The following is a 26997-nucleotide window of genomic DNA, read 5'->3' as shown; positions in this document are numbered from 1 at the left end:
GTCTGCTTTATGTTTTTCAGGTGGGAAAAGACTCTGGATCTTTTCACCGGTCCGTTAAGTTTCCAAATTTTCCAGTTGACTATCCTGATGGGGCGTTTTTGTCCCTCTGCTCCTGTGAGATCAGCCATACCTACCTGATGGACGTGCCCCTGCACTCCATGGTTTCCCTTTGTTAGGGGGCTGTCCAAAATGGCAGTTGTGACTGTTCTCCCCATGAGGTCAGCCCCTGCGCTTCTGGGGTTTCCCTTGTCCAGGGACCACCCAACATGGCCGCCAACTGTGAGTTTGCCATGTGGATGGTGGATGAGCCCCTGCACCCTGGGGTTTCTCTTTGTCCAGTGATCTTCCCAACTGGTTGCTTGCAGCACCAGGTTGTTCCAAGTCGACACATGCGGCCTGTTGTCATCAGTCTAATGTCCTGCATCTTTCTTCACCTATCTCCCTTATGGTGTCTCCTCCTCCTCCTCCTCCCCCCCCCCCCCCCCCCCCCCCCCCCCCCAAAACAGGTTTCTTAATTGCCCTGGCATGCTACTTAGTTGTAACAAACCACGACAGAAAAGTCAAAAAGGAATAAACCTGAACAGACTAGCTGCCATTGTCTTCGGTACCAGGCCAACCCAGGGGCAGTATCCTCTTCAAGGAAGAAGGTGGCACCAAAGCAAAGTAAGGAACAGCCGTATGTGAGTAGAGAACTTGAAAATAATAAAGACTGATGAAAATGAAAATTGCTTATTGTCACGAGTAGGCTTCAATGAAGTTACTGTGAAAAGCCCCTAGTCGCCACATTCCGGCGCCTGTCCGGGGAGGCTGGTACGGGAATCGAACCGTGCTGCTGGCCTGCTTGGTCTGCTTTAAAAGCCAGCGATTTAGCCCAGTGAGCTAAACCAGCTGAAATGTATCCGCTAACTCCCTAACACTGGCAAACACCCCTCCACAAGCAGGCCCCCAAAACACTCCAAAACCTTCACCTTCCAAGATTTGAATGTTGGTTCCAAACCAGAAGACGGGAAAAGATGAGTGTTACAAATAGGATCTAGCGAAGAAAGGGAAAGGAGCTAAAAGTGCTGTCTAAACTGTTTCCAAATTCTAAGAGAGGAGACCACTACTGGGTTGAAGGAAAATTTAGCAGGGGAAAAGAGCAAAGGTGCAGTGACTTTAGCAAGAAGAGTAGAAGTATTGCAGGAGCGAGCCTCCATCCCCAAATAGAAATGGGGTCACTGAACCACAACAGAATTTTTTGGATGTTATCAGTTATAAAACAATAAATTGGGGAGGGCCAAATCCCCCCCCCCCCCCATTTGTCTATTCCATTGGAGTAGAACGCTCTGAAGTCTGGGAATCGTGCCCGCTCAAATAAAAGCAGATATCAATTTGTTAATCTTGATTTTTAAAAAAAAAAGGATTTGAGCAGAAAAATGGGAAGACATTGAAAGAAAAAAATGCACCTCGGGAGCACATTCATTTTAATTGTTTGTTTGAATCCTATCTACCAAAAATAAAGGAAGGTTGTTCCACCACTGTAAATCCATCTTAATATTCGTCAGGCTTGTGTAATTCAACTTCTGAAGTGAGGCCCAGTTGCAGGACACCCGCACCTTCAGATAACAAAAGCTTGGATTAGAGTGGCGGAAAGGTAATGTCCCCACTTGGGCTCGCATCCTGGGGGCGGGGTTGACCGGGAAACATCCACTCTTCCCCAAGGTCAATCTGTAAGAAGGAGCTGGCGCTGTTAAGCAACTTCATAATGCCATCCACAAGAGGGGGCTGTGTCTAATATATAGAAGTAGGTCATCTGCATAGAGACACACCGATGCTCCACCTCATCTCAACTAATACCCCTCCGCTGACTAGAGGACCTGAACACCAGGACGAACAAGAGTGGAGAAAGTGGTCAGCCCTGTCTAGAGCTCCTATTCAAAGAAAAATAACCAGAGTATAAAGCATTTGTATGAACACTGGCTGTAGAAACACTATATAGCAGGTGAATCAAATAAGTGAAATCCAAATTTCCCGAGAATCTCTGACAAACACTCTGTGAAATACTATTTCAGCTTTTCCAGAGATATTACCACCTGTCTTTGGGGAGGGGGAAAGGATGACATTTATCAGGTAATGTATATACCTTTCACAAAACCTGTTTGATCCTCCAAAATTATACTCTGGAGGCAAAGCTTCAACCCTCCCATTTACTCCCTCCATCATTGATGCACAAGTCTGTGGTTCCAAGCTTGACGCCAGCATTCAAAAGTGAGATAGGATGATATGAACCACAGTCTGTCGGGCCTTGCCTGTCTTAAGGAGCCAGGAAATAGAGGTTTGAATGAGGGTCGGGGCAGCGACCTTGGGATAGGGAAGCAATGAACATGTCCAATAACAAAGGTACAAGTTGCTCCGAGAAGTTCTTGTAAAGTTGTAAAGTTCAGTCGGAAAGCCATCCAGACCAGGGACTTTGCTAGACTGCATCAGCCCAATACATTTTAAAATCCCGTCGGAGTGTAACTGGGAGTCCAACTCACTGCTCTTACTCACCTCGATAGTTGGATTGGGTAAACCATCCAGAAAGTCAGATATGGCCATTTTATTTGCAGGAGACGCCAATTTTATAAAATTCATGGTAAAAGGATTTAAAAGCTACATTGACCTGGAGACGGGTGGAAACAAGTTTGCCGCCTGGATTAAGTATCTGAGGGAGCTCACGGGAGGCCGCTAGACGTTTAAGTTAGTGAGCCAGGTGAAGACTGCCGTCTCCCTGTACTCATTAAAAAGTGCCCCTGGAGCGCTGTAGCTGATGTACCGCCCTGCTGGTAGACAGTAACTTGAACTGGTCTGTAACTTTTTTCCTATTTCTATATCTGGAGTAGGATTAAGGGAGCACTGGTGATCCATCTCTAGAATGGAATCCACCAACCTCTGCTGCTCTAACTTCTTTGTCTTCCACTCAAGTTGCTTCTTTGTCTTCAACATATATGCTTTGTATGAGATAATTTTACCTCCAAGGACTGCCTTAAAAGTCTCCCACAGAATGGTACCTGCGATTGAGTTGGACTTGTTTGACGTTTATAGTTGCCTATGGAGGTGGACAAATGCTCAATCCCCACTATCAACATCTTGGGAGTTACCATTGACCAGAAACTGAACTGGAACACACCATGTGATACTGGCTGCAAAAGCAGGTAAGAGACTGGAGGTCTGCAGTGGGAAACTCAGTCCCTGACTCCCCTAGGCTTGTCCACCATCTACAAGGCTCAAGTCAGGAGTGTGATTGAATAAACGCATGGATCCATTTGACTATGGGGGGGAAGGGAAAGTGAAAGTGAAAGCGACAGGGAGCAGGGAGTTAAATGGCAAGATACGCAGGAGGATAACATGTAGGCAGGTGGATTTAAGCTTGAGGCAGACTAGGAATGCAACAAAAAGGAAGGATAACTTTGGACATCTTAGGACTTCCAATATCTGTACTGATAAGAAAGTTAACATTAAGGCACTTTACCTGAATGCTCGTAGCATTTGTAACAAAGTAGATGAACTAATGGCACAGATCATCGTGAATGATTATGATGTGGTAGGCATCACAGAGACATGGCTGCAGGGGGTTCAGGACTGGCAGTTAAACATCCAAGGATATACAACCTATCGAAAAGACAGGGAGGTGGGCCGAGGGGGTGGGGTTGCCTTGTTAGTTAAGAACAAAATTAAATCTATGGCACTAAACGACATAGGGTCGGATGATGTGGAGTCTGTGTGGGTAGAATTGAGGAACCACAAAGGCAAAAAAACCATAATGGGAGTTATGTACAGACCGCCTAACAGTGGTCAGGACCAGGGGCGCAACATGTACCGGGAAATAGAAAAGGCATGTCAGAAAGGCAAGGTCACAGTGATCATGGGGGACTTCAATATGCAGGTGGATTGGGTAAATAATGTAGCCAGTGGATCCAAAGAAAAGGAATTCATGGAATGCTTACAAGATGGCTTTTTGGAACAGCTTGTCATGGAGCCCACAAGGGAGCAGGCTATTCTGGACCTAGTGCTATGTAATGAACCAGACTTTATTAAAGATCTTAAAGTAAGGGAACACTTAGGAAGCAGCGATCATAATATGGTTGAGTTCAGTCTGCAGTTTGAAAGAGAGAAGGCAAAATCGGATGTAATGGTGTTACAGTTAAATAAAGGTAATTACGAGGGCATGAGAGAGGAACTGGTGAAAATCAACTGGAAGCAGACCCTAGCAGGGAAGACAGTAGAGCAAAAATGGCAGGAGTTTGTATGCATAATTGAGGACACTGTACAGAGGTTCATCCCCAAGAAAAGAAAGATTATCCAGGGAGGGATTAGACAGCCATGGCTGACAAAGGAGGTCAGGAAATGTATCAAAGAAAAAGAGAGATCCTATAAAGTGGCCAAAAGCACCGGGAAATCAGAAGATTGGGAAGGCTACAAAAACAAACAGAGGTTAACAAAGAGACAAATAAGGAAGGAGAGGATCAAATATGAAGGCAGGCTAGCCAGTAATATAAGAAATGATAGTAAAAGTTTCTTTCAATACATAAGAAACAAACGTCAGGCCAAAGTAAACATTGGGCCAATTCAAACTGATTCTGGAAGGCTAGTGATGGGAGATGAGGAAATGGCTGGAGAACTTAATAAGTACTTTGCGTCTGTCTTCACAGTGGAAGACGTTAGTAATATCCCAAAAATTATAAAGGGTCAGGGGGCTGAGTTGAGTATGGTTGCCATTACAAAAGAGATGGTGCTAAAAAAGCTAAAAGGTCTTAAAATTGACAAATCTCCTGGCCCCGATGGGCTACATCCTAGAGTTCTGAGGGAGGTGGCTGAAGAAATAGCGGAAGCGTTGGTTGAGATCTTTCAAAAATCACTGGAGTCAGGGAAAGTCCCGGACGATTGGAAGATCGCTGTTGTAACCCCCTTGTTCAAGAAAGGATCAAGACAAAAGATGGAAAATTATAGGCCAATTAGCCTAACCTCGGTTGTTGGTAAAATTCTAGAATCGATCGTTAAGGATGAGATTTCTAATTTCTTGGAAGAGCAGGGTCGGATTAGAACAAGTCAACATGGATTTAGTAAGGGGAGGTCGTGCCTGACGAACCTGTTAGAATTCTTTGAGGAGGTGACAAGTAGGTTAGACCAGGGAAACCCAGTGGATGTGGTCTATCTGGATTTCCAAAAGGCCTTTGATAAGGTGCCACACAGGAGGCTGCTGAGTAAGGTGAGGGCCCATGGTGTTCGAGGTGAGCTACTGGCATGGGTTGAGGATTGGCTGTCTGACAGAAGGCAGAGAGTTGGGATAAAAGGTTCTTTTTCGGAATGGCAGCCGGTGACCAGCGGTGTCCCACAGGGTTCAGTGTTGGGGCCGCAGCTGTTCACCATATATATTAATGATCTGGATGAAGGGACTGGGGGCATTCTAGCGAAGTTTGCTGATGATACGAAGTTAGGTGGTCAGGCAGGTAGTGCTGAGGAAGTGGGGAGGCTGCAGAAGGATCTAGACAGTTTGGGAGAGTGGTGCAGGAAATGGCTGATGCATTTCAACGTGAGAAAATGTGAGGTCTTGCACTTTGGAAAAAAGAATCCAAGCATAGACTACTTTCTAAACGGTGAGAAAATTCATAATGCCAAAGTACAAAGGGATCTGGGAGTGCTAGTCGAGGATTCCCTAAAGGTAAACATGCAGGTTGAATCCGTGATTAAGAAAGCGAATGCTATGTTGTCATTTATCTCAAGAGGGTTGGAATATAAAAGCAGCGATGTGCTACTGAGCCTTTATAAGGCTCTGGTTAGGCCCCATTTGGAGTACTGTGTCCAGTTTTGGGCCCCACATCTCAGGAAGGACATACTGGCACTGGAGCGTGTCCAGCGGAGATTCACACGGATGATCCCTGGAATGGCGGGTCTAGCATATGAGGAACGGCTGGCGTTCCTGGGATTGTATTCATTGGAGTTCAGAAGGTTAAGGGGAGATCTAATAGAAACTTACAAGATAATACATGGCTTAGAAAGGATGGACGCAAAGAAACTGTTTCCGTTAGGCGAGGAGTCGAGGACCCGTGGGCACAGCCTTAGAATTAGAGGGGGTAAATTCAAAACAGAAATGCGGAGACATTTCTTCAGCCAGAGAGTGGTGGGCCTGTGGAATTCATTGCCGCAGAGTGCAGTGGAGGCCGGGACGCTAAATGGCTTCAAGGCAGAGATAGATAAATTCTTGATGTCGCGAGGAATTAAGGGCTATGGGGAGAATGCTGGGAGGTGGAGTTGAAATGCCCATCAGCCATGATTGAATGGCGGAGTGGACTCGATGGGCCGAATGGCCTTACTTCCACTCCTATGTCTTATGGTCTTATGGTCTTATGGACTATATGAGTAGGGCTCCAACAACACTCGAGCTCAACGCCATCCAGGGTAAAGTCCGTTTGGCACCCCATCCACTAACTGAAGCATTTACTCCCTCCATCGTCGATGCACAATGGCAGCAGCATGCACTGATGTCCTTTTTAGGGAGGGAGATCGACAATACCTACCTGGTAGACTTACATGTGACTCCATAACCACAGCAATGTGGTCGACTCTTAAATGCCCTCTGAAATGGCTTAGTAAGCCACTCAGTTTAAACAAACCACTAAAAGTCCAAAAGGAAAGGAACCAGATGGATGACATGACACCAACCCAGGCATTGGAAACGACAAACTCATCCTTGTCAACCCTGAAAAGTCTTCCGTACTAACATCTGGGGCCTAGTGCCAAAATTTAAGGAGCTGTCTCACCGACTAGTCAAGCAAAAGCCTGATATACTCTTACTGAATCACACCTGACAGACAATACCAAAGAACCACCATCACCATCACTGGGTTTGTCCTATCTCACTGTCAGGAAACATACAACAGAGGTGGCAGTACAGGGTTATACAGCTGGGAGGGAATTGCCATGGGAATCCTCAATGCGACTCCTGCCCCCATGAAGTCTCATGGCACCAGATCTATGTAGCTGCTATATCTAACTTGGGCAATTAAACCTCCTACTGATTACCACCTACTACCCACTCCTCAGCTGGTGGATCAGTACTTCTCCATGTTCAACACCACTTGAAAAAAATATTGAGGGTGGCAAGGCCACGTAATATATTCTGGGTGGGGGACTTCAATGTCCCATCAACAAGAGTGGCTCAGCAACACCATAACCGAGTTGGCCAGGTCATAAAGGATATAGCTGCTAGACTGGGTCTAAAGCAGGTTTGAGGGAACCAACAAAAGGAGAAAACGTACTTTATCTCATCCTCAACAAGCTGGTCTGGTGTGGATATTGGTCGAAGTGACCACTGCACAGTCCTTGTGGAGACAAAGTCTTGTCTTCACATTGAGGATACCCTCCATCTTGTTGTGCGGCACTACCACAGCACTAAATGGGATAGACTTTAAACAGGTCTAGCAACTCTAGTCTGGGAATTCATGAGGGACTGGGCCACTAGCAGCAGCAGAATTGTACTCTGCCACAATCTGGGATCTCATGGCCCGGCATATCCCCCACTCTACCATTACCTCCGAGCCACGAGATCAACTGTGGTTCTGTGAAGAGCGTTGAAGGGCATTCCAAAAGCAGTGCCAGCACATGTAAAACTGAGGTGTCAACCTGGTGAAGCTGCAACACAGGGCTACTTGTGTGCCAAACAGCAAAAGCAGCAGGTGATACAGAGCTAAGTTTTTTTTTTACTACCAACGGATCAGCTGTAAGCTCTGCAGTCCTGCCACATCCAGTTGTGAATGGTGGTGGCCAATTAAACGATTCACTGGAGGAGGAGGAGGCTGCACAAATATCCCTTCCTAAATAATGGGAGAGTGTCCACAAAGCGAAAGTCAAGATTGTAATGGAATGAACTCTCCTTGCCTGGATGATTGCAGCTCCAACTACACTGGAGAAGTTTGACACCATCTAGGACAAAGCAGCCTGCATGATTTCCTTCTGATCCGCAAACATTCTCTCCTTCCACCACCCGTGCACCAGCAGTGTGTACCATATACCAGACGCACTGCAGGAACACAACAAGGCTCCTTAAATCCTTCCAAACCGAAGACCACTACCGTCTCGAACAAGCTATGTGATTGTGATATCTTACTGTGAGACTTGTTATTCTCTGCACTGAACGGTACGAAGTTGCGATACTTGCCTGATCTATATGAACTGAACCTGCCAGGAAATGTTAGACTTTGCCATTCTGATGTAAGCAGCTTTTTAACGGTGACAGGACTAAACCTCTACCAAACAACTTCTGTACATTGAGAATTAAGTTTTACAAGGGAAGAGTAGTAGCAGTAGAGGGAGCGGCACGGTGGTTAGCACTGCTGGCGCACAGCTCCAGGGGCCCGGGTTCAATTCCAGCCTTGAGTGTTTGTGCGGAGTTTGCACTTTCTCCTCGTGTCTGCGTGGGGTTCTTCCGGGTGTTCCGGTTTCCTCCCACAGTCCAAAGATGTGCAGGTTAGATGGATTGGTCACGCTAAATTGCACCTTGGTGTCCAAAAGATTAGGTGGGGTTACTGGGTTACGGTGGAGGCGTGGGCTTAAGTTGGGTGCTCTTTCCAATTGCCAGTGCAGACTCGATGGGCCAAATGTCCTCTTGCACGGTAAATTCTATGACTCCATGACTCATTCCTGCAGACTTTAATTATTGTTTGAGATTTGAAAAAGCTTGAATTCTTTTAAATACTTTTCCTTTCTGTCTTTTAATGTGTTATGTTGCTGCCCTCTACTGGTGTCAATTAACGAAAACGACAAATCAGTTCTCGCAACAAGCTTAATTTCACATAGCTTTATTTAACTCACTCAGACTTCAGTTATGTGCTTACTTATGCAATTACATAAGTTTCAAGACTCACAACTTGAACTAAAAATATTACCTGACACAGATATTGGCTAAAAGTGGCATCATCGGAACAAATACGACGGAGGCGAATGACCTGAAACAAAGGGATGAAGTCCTTACAGGGTGTAGGGTATGAAGAGCTGAAGTCCAGATAGCTGTGGGAGTCCGTGGGCTTGTAGTGGATATTAGTAGATAGTCTATTGCCGGAAATGGAGACCGAAAGATCAAGAAAGGAAAGGGAAGTGCCTGAGCTGATGCTTCGAAAATGTGTTCCTCCTTCCTCAACCGCGAATTTCCATCTACAGTTGTGGACAGGGCCCACAACAGTGTGCGGTCCATCTCCCACGCCACTACCCTCGCCCCCTCCACTCCTTCCCAGAACAAGGATAGAGTCCCCCTCGTTCTCACATTTCACCCACCAGCCTCCGTATGCAAAGCATAATCCTCTGCCATTTTCGCCAACTCCAGTGTGATGCCACCACCAAACACATCTTTCCTTCACTCCCTTGGTCAGCATTCCACAGTGACCGTTCCCTCCGAGATAATCTAGTCCATACCCAACACCTCTCCCATCACCCATGGCACCTTTCCTTGCAATCGCAGAAGTAATAACACCTGCCTCTTTACCTCTTCCATGCTTAACATCCCAGGCCCAAAACACTTATTCCAGTTTAAGCAGTGTTTCACGTGCACCTATTTCAATCTAGTCTATTGCATTCGCTGCTCCCAATGTGGTTTCCTCTATATCGGAGAGACCAAACGCAGATTCGGTGATTGCTTCACTGAGCACCTTCGGTCTGTGCGCATTCAGGACCCTGGCCTTCCCGTTGCTTGCCATTTTAACATAAGACCCTGCTCCCATGCCCACATGTCTGTCCTTGGCCTGCTGCAATGTTCCAGTGAAGCTCAATGCAAACTGGAGGAACAACATCTCAACTTCTGGTTAGGCACGCTACAGCCTTCCGGTCTCAACATCGAATTCAACAACTTCAGATGATTAACTCTACCCCATCTCAACCCATTTGTTTTCATCCTATTTCATCTTAACTGTCTTTTACTATTTTTCTTTCTTATCTTCCTTTATATACCTTGCCCTTTCTCCCCTTTGCTTCCCCCTTAACCTCCCCCACAAATACATCTGTCACAGTTTACCCTCTGATAGTTTCTCTGCAGTTTGGCCTTTCACACATTTTGTTCTCTCTGGGGACTGCCATTAGCACTCTTTCCACATGGTTTCTGTGGCCGCTAGCACCCCGTTTCCTTGGGTTTCTGTGGCTATGGCTCATCTTTCATTCTCACTCCACAGTATAAATATTTCCCACTTTCTCTGTCTTATAGCTTTGACAAAGGGTCATCTGGACTCAAAACATTAGCTACTTTCTCTCCTTACAGATACTGCCAGACCTGCTGAGATTTTCCAGCATTTTCTCTTTCGTTTCAGATTCCAGCATTTGCAGTAATTTGCTATATTTATATATATATATAATTTTCCCATCCATTGTTCCTGGTTTTGCAGAAACAACTCCATTTCTAATTTCTTTTCCAGCGCTATAACATAATCATGATATACGTTTTATGCAATAAAATAATAAGCATGGCTATTATTCCTAAACGTGATCTAATTACTTCCCATGGGTAAGGTTGATTATTTGTTCCCCAGTTCCAAATATCATCCCATCAACTAGTTTCCTTAATTTAATTTGTTTGTTTTGATTACATTTTGTATAACTTGTGATATGACATAGGAGCAAATTTAAGGTGCATTTTTAATATTTCTTAAAATTTCTGCAACAGTTGTATATTTGTCACATTTCTCCCAATAATCCTTTAATTGAGATTTAAATTCCTCCGTTACATCAATTCGGCCTTGTTTTCGTTTATGAATATCAACTAACTCAACTTTACCAATTCTAGCTGAAACCTGGGGCTATTTGCAAAATGTAGGTTTCTCGACTGGACACATCCTGGTCCCACACCAATATCAGTGAGTTGGGAACACAATATTCTCCTTTACCTACATGTGCGACCATTTTAGGACTCTAACTTGTAGGGTACAAGTTAAATTCTTATTTGTCTTAAAATCCGGACTTGGCTTGATCGGAGTATGTACATTACAGGAATGGCTACCGTTAACTACCGTGTATTGGATGTGAGCAGATTATTGTTTTGCTGGCTTGCAAATATTTGTCCAGCACAATTTCTACTAATGTTTTGTTCCATTCTACCGCATATAGGGCCGTATCTTAGTGTCCCATTCACACATCATGCTGGATTATCCCAATATTTTCTACTTAATAGACCCTCATCCCAGACTCTTCAGCTGGGAAGATGGGAATCCCTAGTACCATCCCTATTATTCCTCCACAGATACCTTTGCATTCTTCATTGAACCAAACTTTAGTTAGCTGTCTACGTTGGCACCCTGTAATTTTCGGGTTAATGTCCCTATTGGTCAAGTTTTGTAATTGCTCATTACTAATTCTATTAGTAATTCTATTCTGATTCTGGTTTTAATCATTAGCCTTCTCTTTTATTATCTGGAAAATTGCTTTTGCAAGTCCTTCCAGTATTTTCACAATATCTGACCCGGCTTGATTTGTTTCATTTCCATCAGTTTCTTGTTTAATGTTTTTGTTTAATATCCCTGATATACTTTTCACTTTTGTTAAAATTCTCAAATTTGCATTCAGATTTTGTAAATCTAAAGTGCTAACGGTAGCCATTCCTGTAATGCACATAGTTGCCTGATCATTTGCCAACCCCTCTTTTGCACATTTTCCCATCATTCCCTACTAGGCGTAGCAATATTTTCGTCTGTCAATTATGCAATCTCTTGATTTGGGTAGGGCACCAATCCAGGAATTCTATTTTTTTCAAAACTTAAAACTCCAGTTACTAATTCATAGTTATGTTATCATAATGTTTTCCAATATTCCTCAATTTCTTTCTTATTATTTCACATGTACCTAACTTTAAAAAAAAAATTCTAATTAAGGGACAATCCACCTACCCTGCATATCTTTACGTCGTGGGGGTGAGACCCATGCAGACATGGGGAGAATGTGGAAACTTCACACAGACAGTGACCTGGGGCCAGGATTGAACCCGGGTCCTCGGCGCTGTGAGGCAACAGTGCTAGCCACCATAATTTTGTACCTAACTTGACATTGACTACAATGTTCTAACTGCAGCCAAAATAAAAGCAGAAAATGCTGGAAAAGCCAAACAGGCCCGGCAGCATCTGTGGAGAGGGAAACAAGGTTGATGTTTTGAATCTTCTTTAGAGCTGACTCATTGGGTGTGATTTAACGTCCAAAGAAACAGGTGCCGAGAATGACTCCACTGTCAAAGGGAATTTTTTCTGGCCTCAGTTGGGAACACCCTGCCAAGGCAGCATTTCCCTCACTTCCTGGACTGATAAGCTTGGCTCTCCAGTACATGAAGAGATTGGGGCACTATTTGTAAACGCTCCCCCCCCCCCCCCCACCCCCCGCCGCCATCTTGGGCATCACACCGCGATGTGAGGGTCTGAGGACACCCTCACACTACCCCAAAGTACCTCTTAGACGGTCCTCCAGCATTGCCACATCTCACTACTGGCACAGGCAATGTGGCTCCTTGGCATCTGGAAACTGCCAACCTGACGATGCCCCTGCCACCCAGGAACCCTGGCAGTGCTAGGATAGCAGTACCACCCAGTGCCAGGCTGCCCAGAGCCTGACCACCCAGGGGCCTCGGATGGCTTTGGAACCCCAACTCCACCCCAGGTGCCATTATGCCTGATCCATGTTTGTGTGGACCAGTGCTAAACGGCACCATGTCGGGTTTCCCAGACAAGGCCGTTAGTTCCTGGGCGCCGTGAATATGGCGCAGACATATTTAAATGAGCCTAGTGACTACTTAAATATGTTCATCTGGATCTTGCCCAGCAAGGGTGGGATCCAGATTGTGACGCCTCGTGAGACCTCGTTAGATCTTGAATTGAAAATGAAATGAAAATCGCTTACTGTCACAAGTAGGCATCAATGAAGTTACTGTGAAAAGCCCCTAGTCGCCACATTCCGGCGCCTGTTCGGGGAGGCTGGTACGGGAATTGAACCGTGCTGCTGGCCTGCCTTGGTCTGCTTTAAAAGCCAGCTCTTTAGCCCTGTGCTAAGCCAGCCCCTAGATCAACCAGATCTTGCGAGGCGTTTCAAACCTCGCATGAGGCCTCTCGTGAGATTTAACAGCACGTTGCGTCACCGAGTCGGGCGCGACAAGGCCGTTCCTTCCCGCCCATTAACTCTGTCTCCCTGTCCACAGATGCTGCTAGACCTCCTGGCGTTTTGCAACGTTTTCTGTTTTTATTTCTGATTTTGAGCATCTGCAGTATTTTGCTTTTATTCTAATTGCAGTTTCCTCGTTTAACTCTGGTTAAGGAGTTTCCCAGTACTCTCAGATCCACAATGTCTTTCAAAGGGATATCTAGCTGACAGGAACTCCCATTGCAAAGTGTAAGCAACTGAATGGTTGGGGTTCTGTTCGCAGCTGATCTCAAATTCCAGCCTAATATAATTTCTCGCATGTATCTTGTTTCAACTTGTTTCAATAACTTAAGTCAAATCCACACAAAAAAGGGCATAGCTTAGAAATATTTTTATCATCTGTGCCTTATGTTATGTATGCTTATGATTGTCTCCAAATATCTATTCATGCAGGAGGTATCTTTAGTATTTATTCAGAGAATTTCTACTGCAATATTCATCATGATGAAAAGAAATTTAGTAATGGAGGGCGGAGGAATAGAGGTTGCAGATAGTCACAGCTCCTCGAGGCCAGTTATTTTCAATATGCAGTAACTTAACAGAGTTCCTGTATTCCCACTTTGTGTAGCCTAACCCAGTTTCCTTTAGTGAATGTGGCATGAGGACAGACAAAATGGTCCTTTAGTTGCATTTCCCTTTATCCAACCCTTTGATTGCAGAAGCTGATGAACCATTAAACCTGAAATCCTCATCATGCTGTGCCAAAAATGAAGATATTCCATAGAAAGTTTAGACGATTTGCCTTAAATCTGTTTACGTTCTTTAATTATGTGTGCGCGTGTAATAAACTTTCATCAAATATAGGTGCAATTCCAATCTGTACTGTGTGTATCTTGTATGAGGACTGAGCAATACCCAACTGAAGCTCAACATTTTTCACCCCCTTCCCAGTTTTTCGTGGTTCAACAGCCATTTCCTGTAACCAGCTATTTAATAGCTTGACTTGATCAGAGACTGTAGAACAGGGGTGGGCAAACTACGGCCTGCGGGCCGCATGCGGCCCGCCAAAGGTATTTCTGCGGCTCACCAAGTCATTAAAAAAAAAAATAAAAAATTTTATTTAAAAAAAAAAATTTTTTTTTAAATTTTTTGGTGGGGGGGGGGGGGGGTGTTGGTTACTGGTATAGGGTGGATACGTTGACTTGAGTAGGGTGATCATTGCTCGGCACAACATCGAGGGCCGAAGGGCCTGTTCTGTGCTGTACTGTTCTATGTTCTATATGAGGCGCCCAGAATCATAACCGGGTGAAGTAATTATTTTACTTAATATACTATGCGGCCCTTTGTGAATTGTAAATTTCTGAATGTGGCCCTTGCACGGAAAAGTTTGCCCACCCCTGCTGTAGAACCTTGCCAGTGAGGTCAGAGAAATTATGGCATTAGGTTTTAGGTGTGCACAATACTAAATTATTCTTTCTATTATTACCGAAGCAGAAACACATTTATTTAATATTCAGTGCATTTTTACTTTAGACAGTTCAACATATACCATGCACAAATATATTGTTTCACTTTCTTTGTTCAAGTTTAACCATGAAGAGGGCAGCACGGTGGCGCAGTGGGTTAGCCCTGCAGCCTCTGCGCCGAGGTCCCAGTTTCGATCATGGCTCTGGGTCACTGTGGAGTTTGCACATTTTCCCCGTGTTTGCGTGCGTTTCGCCTCCACAACCCAAAGATGTGCAGGTTAGGTGGATTGGCCATGTTAAATTGCCCCTTAATTGGAAAAAATTAATTAGGTACTCTCAGTATACAGAATTGGAAATTCGAGAAATTGTATTCTGTTTTAGAAATGGTGAAGAAAAATCAATGTTCAGGCAATCAATACAGTATAACCTTCCTGTATTTGTACTAACTTGTAAAAACTGCTTATGTGGGCAAGTAATTGAAATTAAATAATTTTGTTTGTAACTTTCCATTTATGTTACTGTAGATATAACTATAATTTTTAATTTGAATATTATCATTAATTTAATTATTTTATTACCATAATCTCCAAATAAACACTACATGTCTGCCACTTTATACATTTAAAAAAATCATTATCTACATTGAATTAATTTGGGGGTAGCCATACAAGCATTTGATTCTATCTTGTACTGAACATTAATGCTGGACAATGCACATCTCGTACTGAAATAATTGTTCACTTTTAAATTTCAGTATTTAGAATTTTTCTATTCAGGATAATGGAAGTGAGTAAATATACGTCACTTGACAACCTGTGAGGCTGATGTAGTTTAATTTATTCTGCAGCATGCCAATGACTTTTTTGTCATGACGCAGCTGTCTGCTCCTGCTGCCGAGACTGCGGTATCATTTGAGTTAGCATACGAGTACGCCACAAAATCTGGTGCACAAATTAACCCATTGCCTGGGAGTGGTTCGTGACAGCTTGAAAGAATTTTGTTTTTCTTTACAGACATTAAAGTAATTCTTTGAGCTTTGCTCAGCAGCATTAAGCATACATGTATAGAACTGACAACAATTCATGTTTAGGGTACACAGAGAAAATACTAAATTTAGTGCTGAAAAGGTTAAAGCGCAGGTTTAAATCCTACTGTGGAAATTTGACAACCTTGGTGATTAATGGTTAGGGAGTGTCGTTATAATTTTTGCACTTCCTTTAAACATGCCAGTGTCATTCCGTGTCACTTTCTGGAGATATTTGAATTGTGGGATAGTAAGGAGAGGTGGTCATTATGACCTAGCAACTAGAGAAAATATTAACCAATCAAAAATCAGTTTGTTTTAGGTCAAGTGGTTTGAACTGTTGTGATATCCATTGGATTACTGTATGTTACTGAAACAGCATCTTAAGATGGTTGGCTGTACAATATGCTGTGAGTTTGAATTTTAAATTGCCTTTTCGGTTCTCGTGGGAAGAGGTAGAACTTTTCTCATCAGTTGGGCTCTGATGCGGCTGTCTGAGGAATCATGCCAGTGCAATAGATGCTGCCTGTATTTTTAATGCCGACACGATGGGAAACTCTTTAGGATGTGTTCGACAGCAACAAGAGACTGCAGAAGCTGATCAGAAAAAATCTCCCCTCAGGCCACAGAAAAAAACCAGATTTAAACGTGTAAAGAAAAACAAGAAAGTTGCTTCACATTCTAGAGATGCTGCAAGAAGAGATGAGAAAAACCTTACAGAAAAATCATTTCAGTTGCTGCAGAAAAATGGTGAGACCGGTTTGAATGAGCCACATTTCCCTTTGGATAATACAGTGGAAATATTGTTGATGAAGACAGACGCCGATCCCAAAGTCCAGAACGAGGGACGAGATTTTTCAGATGTGCTACAGGAGCCGGTGCATCTGAGTAATCCATCAAATTTCATTACGAAGACTGTATTTACGCCAGATAAATCAATAGATGTAAATGTTGAAGATAGTGGAGAAAGTGCACAGCAGGCATTTTCATTCAAAATTGATGTCAAACCAATCGATGAACATGTAGAGAAATTTGGGAAAGAAATACCTTTGCCTGATCAAATTTCATCAAGGAAAGAGCTCTGTGACCGAGGTGTAAAGCCTTCAGAAGCTGAAGTGAAGGAAGATTTGAGACCTCTCCCCTTCACCGTGTCTGGAACGGAGAACGAAACTCTGCGCACAAAGGGAAATGCAGCAGTAAGCAGTGGAAGAATTGAGAATATCACTGATGCTGCTGCCTTCGACTGCATTAAAATAAAAGGTGGTGTTGAAATTCCTACATCATCCAGAATGGCAGCAGAGGAGAGACTGCAGCTTGAGTGGGAGGGGAAAAACTCAACGAGGTTTGATCCACTTGATGAGGTGTTCAGACCCTTGCATACAGAACACATTTATGGGGAGAGCAGCCAGTCATCAGTGCACAGGGAAACTGAAGCTCTTAAAGAGGAGGTGAAGTTAAGAACAAAGACTGATTTGTCACCTTTGCAGAGTGACTTCACTTTAAATACAGAGCCTCAGACTAATAACATTTTGCACTCCTCTGGTTACTGTAGTAATTTGCTATCTACAGATAGTGAATTTGGAAGAACAAGCAGAGATTTTGAACTGCTCTGCTGTTTGCCTGATAGAAGTAACTTGTCCGTTTCAGAAAATGAGTTTGAATTATCGATGAATAGTGAAGGTGAAGATAATTTAGAGGCAATAACACTTCTGGATCAGGAAATGGTAAGGTTAACCTTACTTTCAAAGCAAGATTACTTTGAAAGATCAATAGTCATCATTACTAGTGTCCAAATGTTTCTGTTATGAAGGCTGGGGCACACAAAAAAATTGAAGTGGCAGCATTTGAAAATGTTCAACTGCCTTGACGTGCCTTTTCGTTTTCCTACAAGCAGCTTGCAAACAGCACCCCCAAATTTCAAGCTGGTAACTACTTCCTGAAAGCAGCAAACAGTATTGGCACTGCATTTGTTTCCTTGAAATGTGAAAGGTCTTAATTAGTAACTGCCTAAAGATTATCTCCATGCTCTTATTTTAAAATTAACTTGTTTTTAACATTTTCTACTTTAGATCTGCTCTGTGAAGCCTTAAATGTGGCAACTTGCTAAAGTGCAAAGCAGAGCTGATGCAGAAAACTGGCAAGGCAACTAACCACTCCATTATGGGCAGCACGGTAGCATAGTGGTTAGCACAGTTGCTTCATAGCTCCAATATAGCTCCCATAGGTCCCAGGTTCGATTCCTGGCTGGGGCACATTCTTACGTGTCTGCGTGGGTTTCCTCCGGGTGCTCTGGTTTCCTCCCACAGTCCAAAGATGTGTAGGTAGGATTGGCCACGCTAAATTGCCCTTAGTGTCCAAAAAAGGTTACGTGGGGGTTTACTGGGTTACGGGGATAGGGTAGGTACGTGGCCTGGAGTAGAGTACTATGTAAGGGCCGTGCAGACTCGATGGGCCGAATGGCCTCCTTCTGCACTGTGAATTCTATGATTCTTTGATTGCAAAAGAGTCGATTGTGACTGGTTGGACCCCAATACTGGTGCCAAAGAGGATACTGTGATTTTGACACTCTGGTTTCATTCACATGTGAGCTGTGGTGTACAAACAAATTCCTCCTGCTGCTCATCAGATCACACATGGATGATAAAAATTGGGCTTTCCCCAGCTGAAAGCTTATTGAGGGAGGGTCGCAATTACAGGGGATATTAGAGGCTAAAGAGCTGGCAGTTCCTCCAGGCTCCAACAATATAATTTATATTAGGAAAACAAAGGTAGTTTTAAGGTATTTATATTTGTATTGGTAAACACTAAAAATAAGGTATAGTGCCAAGTGTTTAATGTTTCTGTACCTGGAAGGGTGAAACCTGTAGTTAGGTTCATGCTGGACATAGGTGCACGTGTGCATGAGTGCAGGGCTACGGTGTGACGATTAAATAAACCAGCAATGGTTGCTTAGCTGCTGGGGCATCGTAAGGTAGAAATTCTTCAATGTGTTACAGTTAGCTAATTCAATTGCAGTTGGAGATAGGTAGTGAGAGAGAAGACAGCTCTCACAGCTCTGCTAGAAGCAATTGGTTTTAGAAGGTTAGAAAGGGAATTTTCTCAATCTTGCTAGAATAATAGCCATGCTATGGATTAATGGTTAAGAAAGCAGGTATCAGAAACCTAAAGTCCAGCTAGTTAAGGAAACTATAGAAATGAGGAGAAGTTTCCAAGAGATCTAGAGTTAATGGAACAGAGGAAACTAGGAACCAGATTATTGTTTAGTGAAGTCACAAGTTGAAAAGACATTGGATCATGGGAGGCCAGAAAGATATCTGCAGTAGTGCTATATTTGTGAGAAATTACTACAGTTTGGGAGATTGTTTGAAATAATTGTGGAAATCGCTGGCTGGACCTCAGAACTGTAAAAGCCTTTTAGACAAAGGAAATCTGAAGGGGGAGATTTAAAACCTGAAAGTGATGGAAAGCAGCAGAGGGAAAGCATAATTTAAAATAAGATTTGAAATTGAGTCTTTTGAAAGCAGAATGTGAAATCAGTCGCGTAGAAGTGGAGTTCAATAAGACAAAGTGGCTCACGGTATAAGAATCATCTGAGGTGATTTTGAGGAGAAATCCACAGGCATTCACTTGGGTTCAGCGAGTGTGTCTTACCACAGTTATCTTACGTGCTTAAAAGGGTCGTTGTGTGTGTGGTAGGCTATATTAGGGGTATTGCGGTACCTAGGTGGGATGTACCTTATACTGTAGTATGAGTGGTAGAACCTGCCTGCTGGTTCCGCCCAACAGGCGGAGCATAAGAGTCTGTGTTTCACCCACAGCAGTCATTCTGTACTGGAGCTGCTGGGGTAACTACTTGTTCATTAAAGCCTTCAATTGGACTACAATCTCGCTTCAGTAGTGATTGATCGTGCATCAGTGTGTTAATGGGAACATTGTAACTTAAGACGTACTTTGGAATCTGGGTCAATCTTAAAACTTACGTGTAATAAAGCTAAGGGAGGAGTAAAGGACTATTGTAGTATAGTATCATCCAATTTTTCATGTTTAATAAATGTTTTTTTTCTCGATGTTAAAACTAATTACCTGCCCTGTTACTTTGTTCCTGCACATTTTATTTAAAAAAAGTAAAGGTTAGGGTCTTTTAAGCCAGGGTTCCATTCTGGGATCTTCCCTACCATTTACAACATCAACTGGGATTGTAACATTTATAAGTTACCTTTGCTGGCCATTTTCAATCCTATCGCGTGTGAAATTAGAGCCTGGTAGTCCGACTGGTTCAGGCTTAAAATGATAAGATCCTAAGTCCCCAATTTAGTTATTAAAGGAAATCAATCGTCTCAAACAGATGGGTGCTTTAGGTGTTCATCAGTAGGTTATTTTCAAAATGGCACCAACTGGATTGTCTGTGCTGCTGGGGCAGTACGGCTCCCATTTTACAACTACTGCCCAGTTAGCCCAGGCACAGCATGAGACAGTCAACTCCAGTGCTTTATTACATTCCTAATATCTGCTCAGAAACCAAGTTTTCTTGTGAACTTTTTTTCCTTTGGCCGCTTATTTTCAAATTCTTTGGCTAGATCTCACTTTAGTTTACCCTCTCCACTTTGTTTCAACAAGTGGCAAGTTACACATGTCCACAGTTGAATGTGATCAATCAAAATAATTTCAAACGAAGCAGCTGAAACTATTTTTGTCCAATAAGACCTACTTCTTTGACCAAACTTTAGTGATCTGTCCTATTGTCATCTCTTTTGATGGGTCAGTTTTTGTCTGAGTACACTCCTGCAAAGTGACTTAGGACATTGTCTTAGGTTCGAGGTGCCATATAAATCCAAGTTGTTATACCAAATATTTGAAGTTTGCCTGTTAACGTTTGTAATGTTGGCCATACTGTCAATTAGTACTGTCCTGCATAGTTTGCTTCTTTGCCCCACAATAGTGGCACAAAGCAAAATAATGGACTATTGAATGGACTACTGCTTCTATCTACTGAAACAGTTCAAATAATTTAAATTGAAAAGATTTGGATGTAACATTTGGGCTGATAAGTTGTAGCCACTAAATACCATATGGTAACCTGATATTATGACAGGATGAATTGGATATTACCGGAGCTTCTTTGAAACTGGCACTTTTTAAAGATCCTTCCAAACAAATGCCCATTTAACATTTTAGGTTTCAGAAACCTATGAAAGAAAAACTGATAATGTTTTCATCAAATTCAATATTTTAAAATATCGAGGTAACAAATTGAACATACTTAACTTTGCAGTGATTGGAGGGCAGCACGGTGGTGCAGTGGTTTCATCCCGGTCCCGGGTCAGTGTCCGTGTGGAGATTGCATGTTCTTCCTGTGTCTGCGTGGGTCCCTCCCCACAACCCAAACAGTTGTGCATGGTAGGTGAATTGGCCATGCAAAATTGCCCCTTGTAAAAAAAAGAATTGGGTACTCTAAATTTATTTTTTTTAAACTTTGCAGGGATTGACATGAAACTGCAAGGAATTACAAATCCTCCCAGATTTATTTTTTTTAACTCGAGTAATGGATATCAAAAGTCCTTTATTCTCAAATGGCTGCACCATGATGATTTTGATATACTTATTTTTAAGACCTGTTGTAAATGTAGTGGCACAAAGTCTTGTATCAGACCTTTTTATATGCAATTCTTAAGGAATATCAACACAGCACAGTGGCAGGTGGTTAGCACTGCTACCTCACAGCACCAGGGACCCAGGTTTTATTCAGACCTTGTTGATTGTTTGTGTGGAGTTGGCATGTTCTCCCATGTCTGTGTGGGGTTCATCCAGGTTTTTTGGTTTCCTCCCACAATCCAAAAATGTGTAGGTTAGGTGGATTGGCTATGATCAATGTACAGATTACGGAAATAGCGTGGAGCAGTAGGTCTATATAGAGTTCGCTTTTGGAGGGTTGGTCCAGACTCAATGGTTCGAATGGCCTCCTTCTGCATTGTAGGGATTCTATAGATTATGGGGACTACTGAGTGCCATCTTGAGAATGAGTTTATTTTTTGCAATGAATGCAGCATCTGAATGTCATGCACAGATCTTTATGTTTTGCTGCTGTCCATGATCAAGGTCTTTTAAAGTGTGAGGTTAGTGTGTTTATTTTAACCTCAGAGTGGCTTGTTCCAATTTAAATGGTTTTGGCAGCAAGTTTTTGTGAGTTTCAAAATAAAGACACTTGTTTGTTATCAAACTTTGCCCTGGAGGTTTAAACGCAACATCTCTCTTGCGTTATCACACATTCAAAGATTTAGGTGCAAATGAAGAAAAAAACAGTATGATTACAACCTGGAATTATTTCAGTCTCTTTCCTAATAGGCCTGTAACTCAGAAGAATTGATGCTTTAGCTCAAAAATGGAGGACTTGTAAAAGTGGAGGATTCTCAGTCGGCTGCAAGACTTATTATAGTTGAATTTACAGGGGTCAGCTGTCAGATGAACATCTTGGAACAGGTTGGGGGAAGAATACTTTTCCCAGTTTTAAGGTATATCTATATACATATCGTGATGTGGCGATGCTGCCGTTGGACTGGGGTGAGCACAGTACGACGTCTTACAACATCAGGTTAAAGTCCAACAGGTTTATTTCAAGTCAAACCTGTTGGACTTTAACTTGGTGTTGCAAGACTTCTTACTATATATATCTTGGCTGAGTAATTGCCTTGCAAATAGTTTTTCTGATGACATCTGTTTCATAACTGCTTCTGCTGTTATTTTTAAAAGCAGATAACAAACAGGGCTGCTGTATCTGTGTGACATGTTACAAATCCAAAATCCTTTTCCAAAGAAGATGGTGTGTTAGACCGGTAAACACCCTGTGTTGTGGCTTTTCACACCCTGAGAGTTTCAGGCAGGTGATGAGCACATTCCATATGAATAAGTACCGGAGATGGGCAACAGTGAGAAGCCAGACAGCTGAAGTAATCCAACGGTTGTGGACACTATATTACAGCCTGTGAAACAGTGGTGTTCTGTTAGCATGCTTGGGTACCTGAGAGATTGCATTTCAATGTATGTGGCAATCTAGGGCAGAGGAATACTGAAAGGACAGATTGAAATTCTGGGTATGGATCCTTGATGAGAGCATCTGAGAGAAAGTGTTGTTTCGGAGAAGATTTCAAGTGTGGAGTTTGGAAACACTCGTGTGAAAAGTCAGAGCTCCAGTGAGACCAGTTGGCTCACTGCAATGAGCATCTGGAGCAATTTGATACGAAATCCACAGAAATTGTATTAAGTGGCATGGTTTCAGAGTGTAGTGTGTCTTACCACAATTGGCCTGTTGGTTTACATGGACTATGCACTTACCGAGACCATGAGAAAATATTGAAACTTGTGGTCTTCCAAGTCTGTGTACACCTGGGGAAATATATTTGGGTGATGGGGACACAGGAAAGGTTGCTCTCCTCTTGGAAGTTTGAATGTGGCACTTTTAGGCCAAAGATGGGCTGCTAGGTGTGTGAAGCCCCCCCCCCCCCCCCAAAATCCTCTTTCAAGATCACTACAGTAACTGGGAAATGCCTGCAAACAATTCCAAGGGCCGAAAATACGGCAGGATCAGTAAAGAGTCTGGAAAGGAGGGACAGTCGATGATGCTCACGGAGAGCGGAACAGTGCTGGTTGTACCCGAATGGGCCGAGTCACCGATAGTCTGGTATGTGCCGGACTAATCCCCGATAAGTGAGTTCATGTACCTCCTAACAGGAGCTCCTAAAGCACAGAGAAACCATCAAACTAGAGATGATGGCAACGGTGAAGGCGGCGGTTGTGGACCCCCTGGCCCCTTCAAGGTAGTGCTGGAAAAGACAGAGCAATGACTGGAAGCATAGCAGGCAACCATCAGGGAGCTGGAGAAGCCAGTAACCAACCAGAGCATCCGGATCGCCTCATTTGGAGATGGAGATGGCAAGGTTGGTGGCGACCCAGGGGATGCTGAAAGGGAAGGTTGAGGACCCGGATCTCCATATTGTGAGCTTACCAGAGGTCATGGAGGGCAGGGGCCCCACGGAGTATGTGGCCCGGATGCTGGGGAAACTGATCGGGCGGGGGTTGGGAGTGAGGTGGATAGAGCCACAGGTCACTGGCCAAAACAGCCCCGTGCCATCAGCTGCACCTGAACCTGGACAGGGATAAGATCCTGAACGGGCCAAGGCACACATGGATCTGTAAGTGCGAGGAAAATCAATCCGTTTGTACAAAGACATTGGGGCAGACTTGACCAATGCTGGGATAAATTCAACACAGCCAAGGCAGCCCTATACAAGCTCTACCTGGGGAAGGAGTGTTACTTCATCGCACCGGCTGAAGCGGGCACATGCGCGTGCTGGGAAGGCAGCAGCAACAGCATTGAATATGAACTTTTATTAAAAAAAGGACAATTGCGTGGGATAGAACGGCCTCATTTTTGATCAACTGTGTCCAAGGAAGGAGGGGGTGAGAGCGGTGAGGTGCAGAAACGGACTGGAAGAAGCAAGAGGAGGGGAGGGTGGGGAAGGAAAACAGCGGGTAGATCGTTCTGGGCAGGGACACCACACTAGTGAGCAAGCTGGTGCAGGGAAGTATAGGAGAAGCGGAGGGCCATGGCACAGCTCCTGAGGTGGAGAGACTGCCTGGCAGAAAGGGGGGGGGGGGATGGGGCAGAAAACTCTGGATAGGAGGGGGGAAAGGAGGGGGAGATGGGGAGGTCCACAGGGAAAGGGGTGGGGGTAGACTAGCCCATGTTTTGGGGGAGGGGTGGGGAAGATAAAATGCTGGCCATGACGGGGTGCACCTGGCAACAGCAAAAGCACATACACCAAGCACAGCCATCTTGGATTGTCCCTGGACAAAGGGAAACCCTAGAGTGCAGGGGCGCATCCACAAGATGACTATGATTAACTCCGCAGGAGGGCGGCGGGGAGGGAAGGAGAGACAGGACAACCCCCCCAAACCCATCGGGGTAGTCACCTGGAACGACAGGACTTAACATGCCACTGAAAAGATCCAGAGCCTTCACACATCTGAAAAGTGTGAGGGACGATGTTGTCTTCCTCCAAGAGACACACCTGAGGTAACAGTACCAACTGTGGGTAAGATAGAGCTGGGTGGGACAGACTTACCAGTCATACTACGGGACAAGGGCTAGGGGGGGTGGCCATACTGTTCAACAAGAGGACAGCCTTCATGGCGACTAAGATGGTCACAGACCCAGGGAGACAGTATGACATCATTAGTGGTGTCTTGGAAGGAACACCAGTGGTCCTCATAAACGTGTACGCTCACAAATGGGACGACGCGGAATTCATAAAGAAAACTAAAGATGTGCAGGTTAGGTGGATGGCCATGCTAAATTGCCCTTAGTGTCCAAAAAGGTTAATTGGAGTTACTGGGTTATAGGGATAGGGTGCAGGTGTGGGCTTAAGTAGGGGGCTCTTTACAAGGGCCGGTGCAGACTCAATGGGCTGAATGGTCTCCTTCTGCACTGTAGAGTCTATGAAAACCACGGCAGAAATCCCCGACGTAGACTCATTATCTTCAACTGCATACAGGACCTATGTACAGACAGTCCCAAATCAGGGAAACTATCCAATGTGGCGAAGAACAACTTCATCAGGCAATGGACCCCTGGAGTTTCACGCGCCCAGGGGAGAAAGAGTTCTCCCCCTTCTCCCAGGTACGCAGGGTCTACACCAGGATCGACGACTTTATAGTGGGGAAAGAGTACTTCCAGGGATAGTAGGAACGGAGTACACTGCAATTGTAATCTATGACCACGTGCCAGTCTTTGTGGATGGAGGCACTCCTCCCTGACAAAGCATTCTACAAACAGATATCGCAAGTCATGGATGGGTACATTACGAACAACCAGAATGGGGAGGTCTCTCCCTCCACGTTCTGGGAGGCACTGAAGGTGGTAGTAAAGGGGGACATTATTGAATACAAGGCACGCAAAGACAGGAAGGAAAGGGCAGCTTTGCAACAGCTGGTCGACTCCATGATGGAGATGGACCGTTATTTCACCTCGTCCCCGACCGTGGAACTACTCGGCGGAGAAGAAAAAGCTACAAATGGACTTTGACGTGCTCTCCACCGGGAAAGCAATGCACCAGCTCTGCCAGCCACGGGACCTTTTACGAGCATGGAGACAAAGCCAGCCGGGAAAGCAGGCAGCCACGAAGGAAGTAGCCCAGCTAAAAGGCAGGAGCGGCAAGCTCACCGAAGTGTCAGAACAGATCAGTGAAGCTGTTGAAACCTTCTACCAAAAGCTGCACACCTCTGAACCCCGGGACTTGAAGATGAAGCAGTTCCTTGACGGACTGCACATGCCAGCCTTGGGGGAAGATAGGGTACAGAGGCTGCAAGCACCTTTTGAACTGAGGGAAGCGATGGAGAGCATTAACTCCATGGAGGGAAGGAAGACACCGGGGCCAGACGGATTCCTGGTGGCTTCTTCAAAAAAATTTGTGCCAGAACTGGCCATGCACCTGCGGGAGATGTTCGCAGACTCACTCACAAGGGGTACCCTGCCACCAACGTTGGCTCAGGCCTCAATATCACTGATCCCCAAAAAAGACAAAAGATCCGACAGAGTGCGGGTCCTACAGACCCATCTCATCCTTAACACCGATGCTGAGATTCTGGCGATGGCCCTGGCAAGACAGCTGGAGAGCTGGGTTCCAGAGGTAGTTGCGGAAGAACAGACGAGCTTTGTCAAGGGCAGGCAGCTAACATCAAACATCAGGCGTCTGCTGAATGTCATCATGACCCCACCCGGGAGAGAACACTAGAAGTTATCATCTCCCCCGATGCAGAAAAGGCCTTTGACATAGTCGAATGGAAGTACCCCATAGAGATACTGAAAGGGTTTGGGCCGGGGTTCACATCCTGGATGAATCTACTGTACAGAACTCCCATGGGGAGGGTATGAACAAACACCATCATTCTTCCTAAATAAAAGCAAATTACTGCGGATTCTGGAATCTGAAAGGAAAGAGAAAATGCTGGAAAATCTCAGCAGGTCTGGCAGCATCTGTTGGGAGAGAAAAGAGCTAACGTTTTGAGTCCTTTGACAAAGAGTCATCGGACTCGAAACGTTAGCTCTTTTATTTCACTACAAATGCTGCCAGACCTGCTGAGATTTTCCAGCATTTTCTCTTTCACCACCATTCTTCCGACTGCACAGGGCATGAGGCAGGAATGGCCACTGTTCCCGCTGCAGTTTGCCCTGGCAATCGCCCTTAGAGTGGCAAAGCGGTGGAGAGGTATCGAAAGGGGAGTCGTAGAGCACACGAGTCTCACTCTATGCGGATGTACATGCCCCTCTACATATTGAACCCCTGGCCAGCATGGAAGTAATAATGAAATTCCTGAAAGAGTCCGGAGCGTTCTTGGGTA

At 44.4% G+C, this 26997-nt stretch overlaps 2 protein-coding genes across 6 annotated transcripts in view; both read left to right on the top strand.

The window, feature by feature from the left end:
* The window catches only part of macf1a (microtubule actin crosslinking factor 1a), an 837043-nt gene that overhangs the window by 411063 nt on the left and 398983 nt on the right, over nt 1-26997 (top strand). The window lies entirely within an intron of this gene.
* Nucleotides 15555-17465, top strand: LOC119967714. Its single transcript, XM_038800598.1, has one exon. It carries the CDS (start codon nt 16152-16154, stop codon nt 17409-17411), a length of 1260 nt encoding a protein of 419 aa, XP_038656526.1. The 5' UTR covers nt 15555-16151; the 3' UTR covers nt 17412-17465.

This window comes from Scyliorhinus canicula, chromosome 1 (genome assembly GCF_902713615.1).
Source record: "Scyliorhinus canicula chromosome 1, sScyCan1.1, whole genome shotgun sequence".
In the NCBI taxonomy this organism is placed as follows: Eukaryota; Metazoa; Chordata; class Chondrichthyes; order Carcharhiniformes; family Scyliorhinidae; genus Scyliorhinus; species Scyliorhinus canicula.
The sequence above is the reverse complement of the archived record's forward strand: the minus strand, read 5'-3'. Positions and strand labels throughout refer to the sequence as shown.

What these genes read in the sequence shown, in the direction of transcription:
- LOC119967714 (XM_038800598.1), top strand. Translation starts at nt 16,152, where the DNA reads ATGGGAAACTCTTTAGGATGTGTTCGACAGCAACAAGAGACTGCAGAA.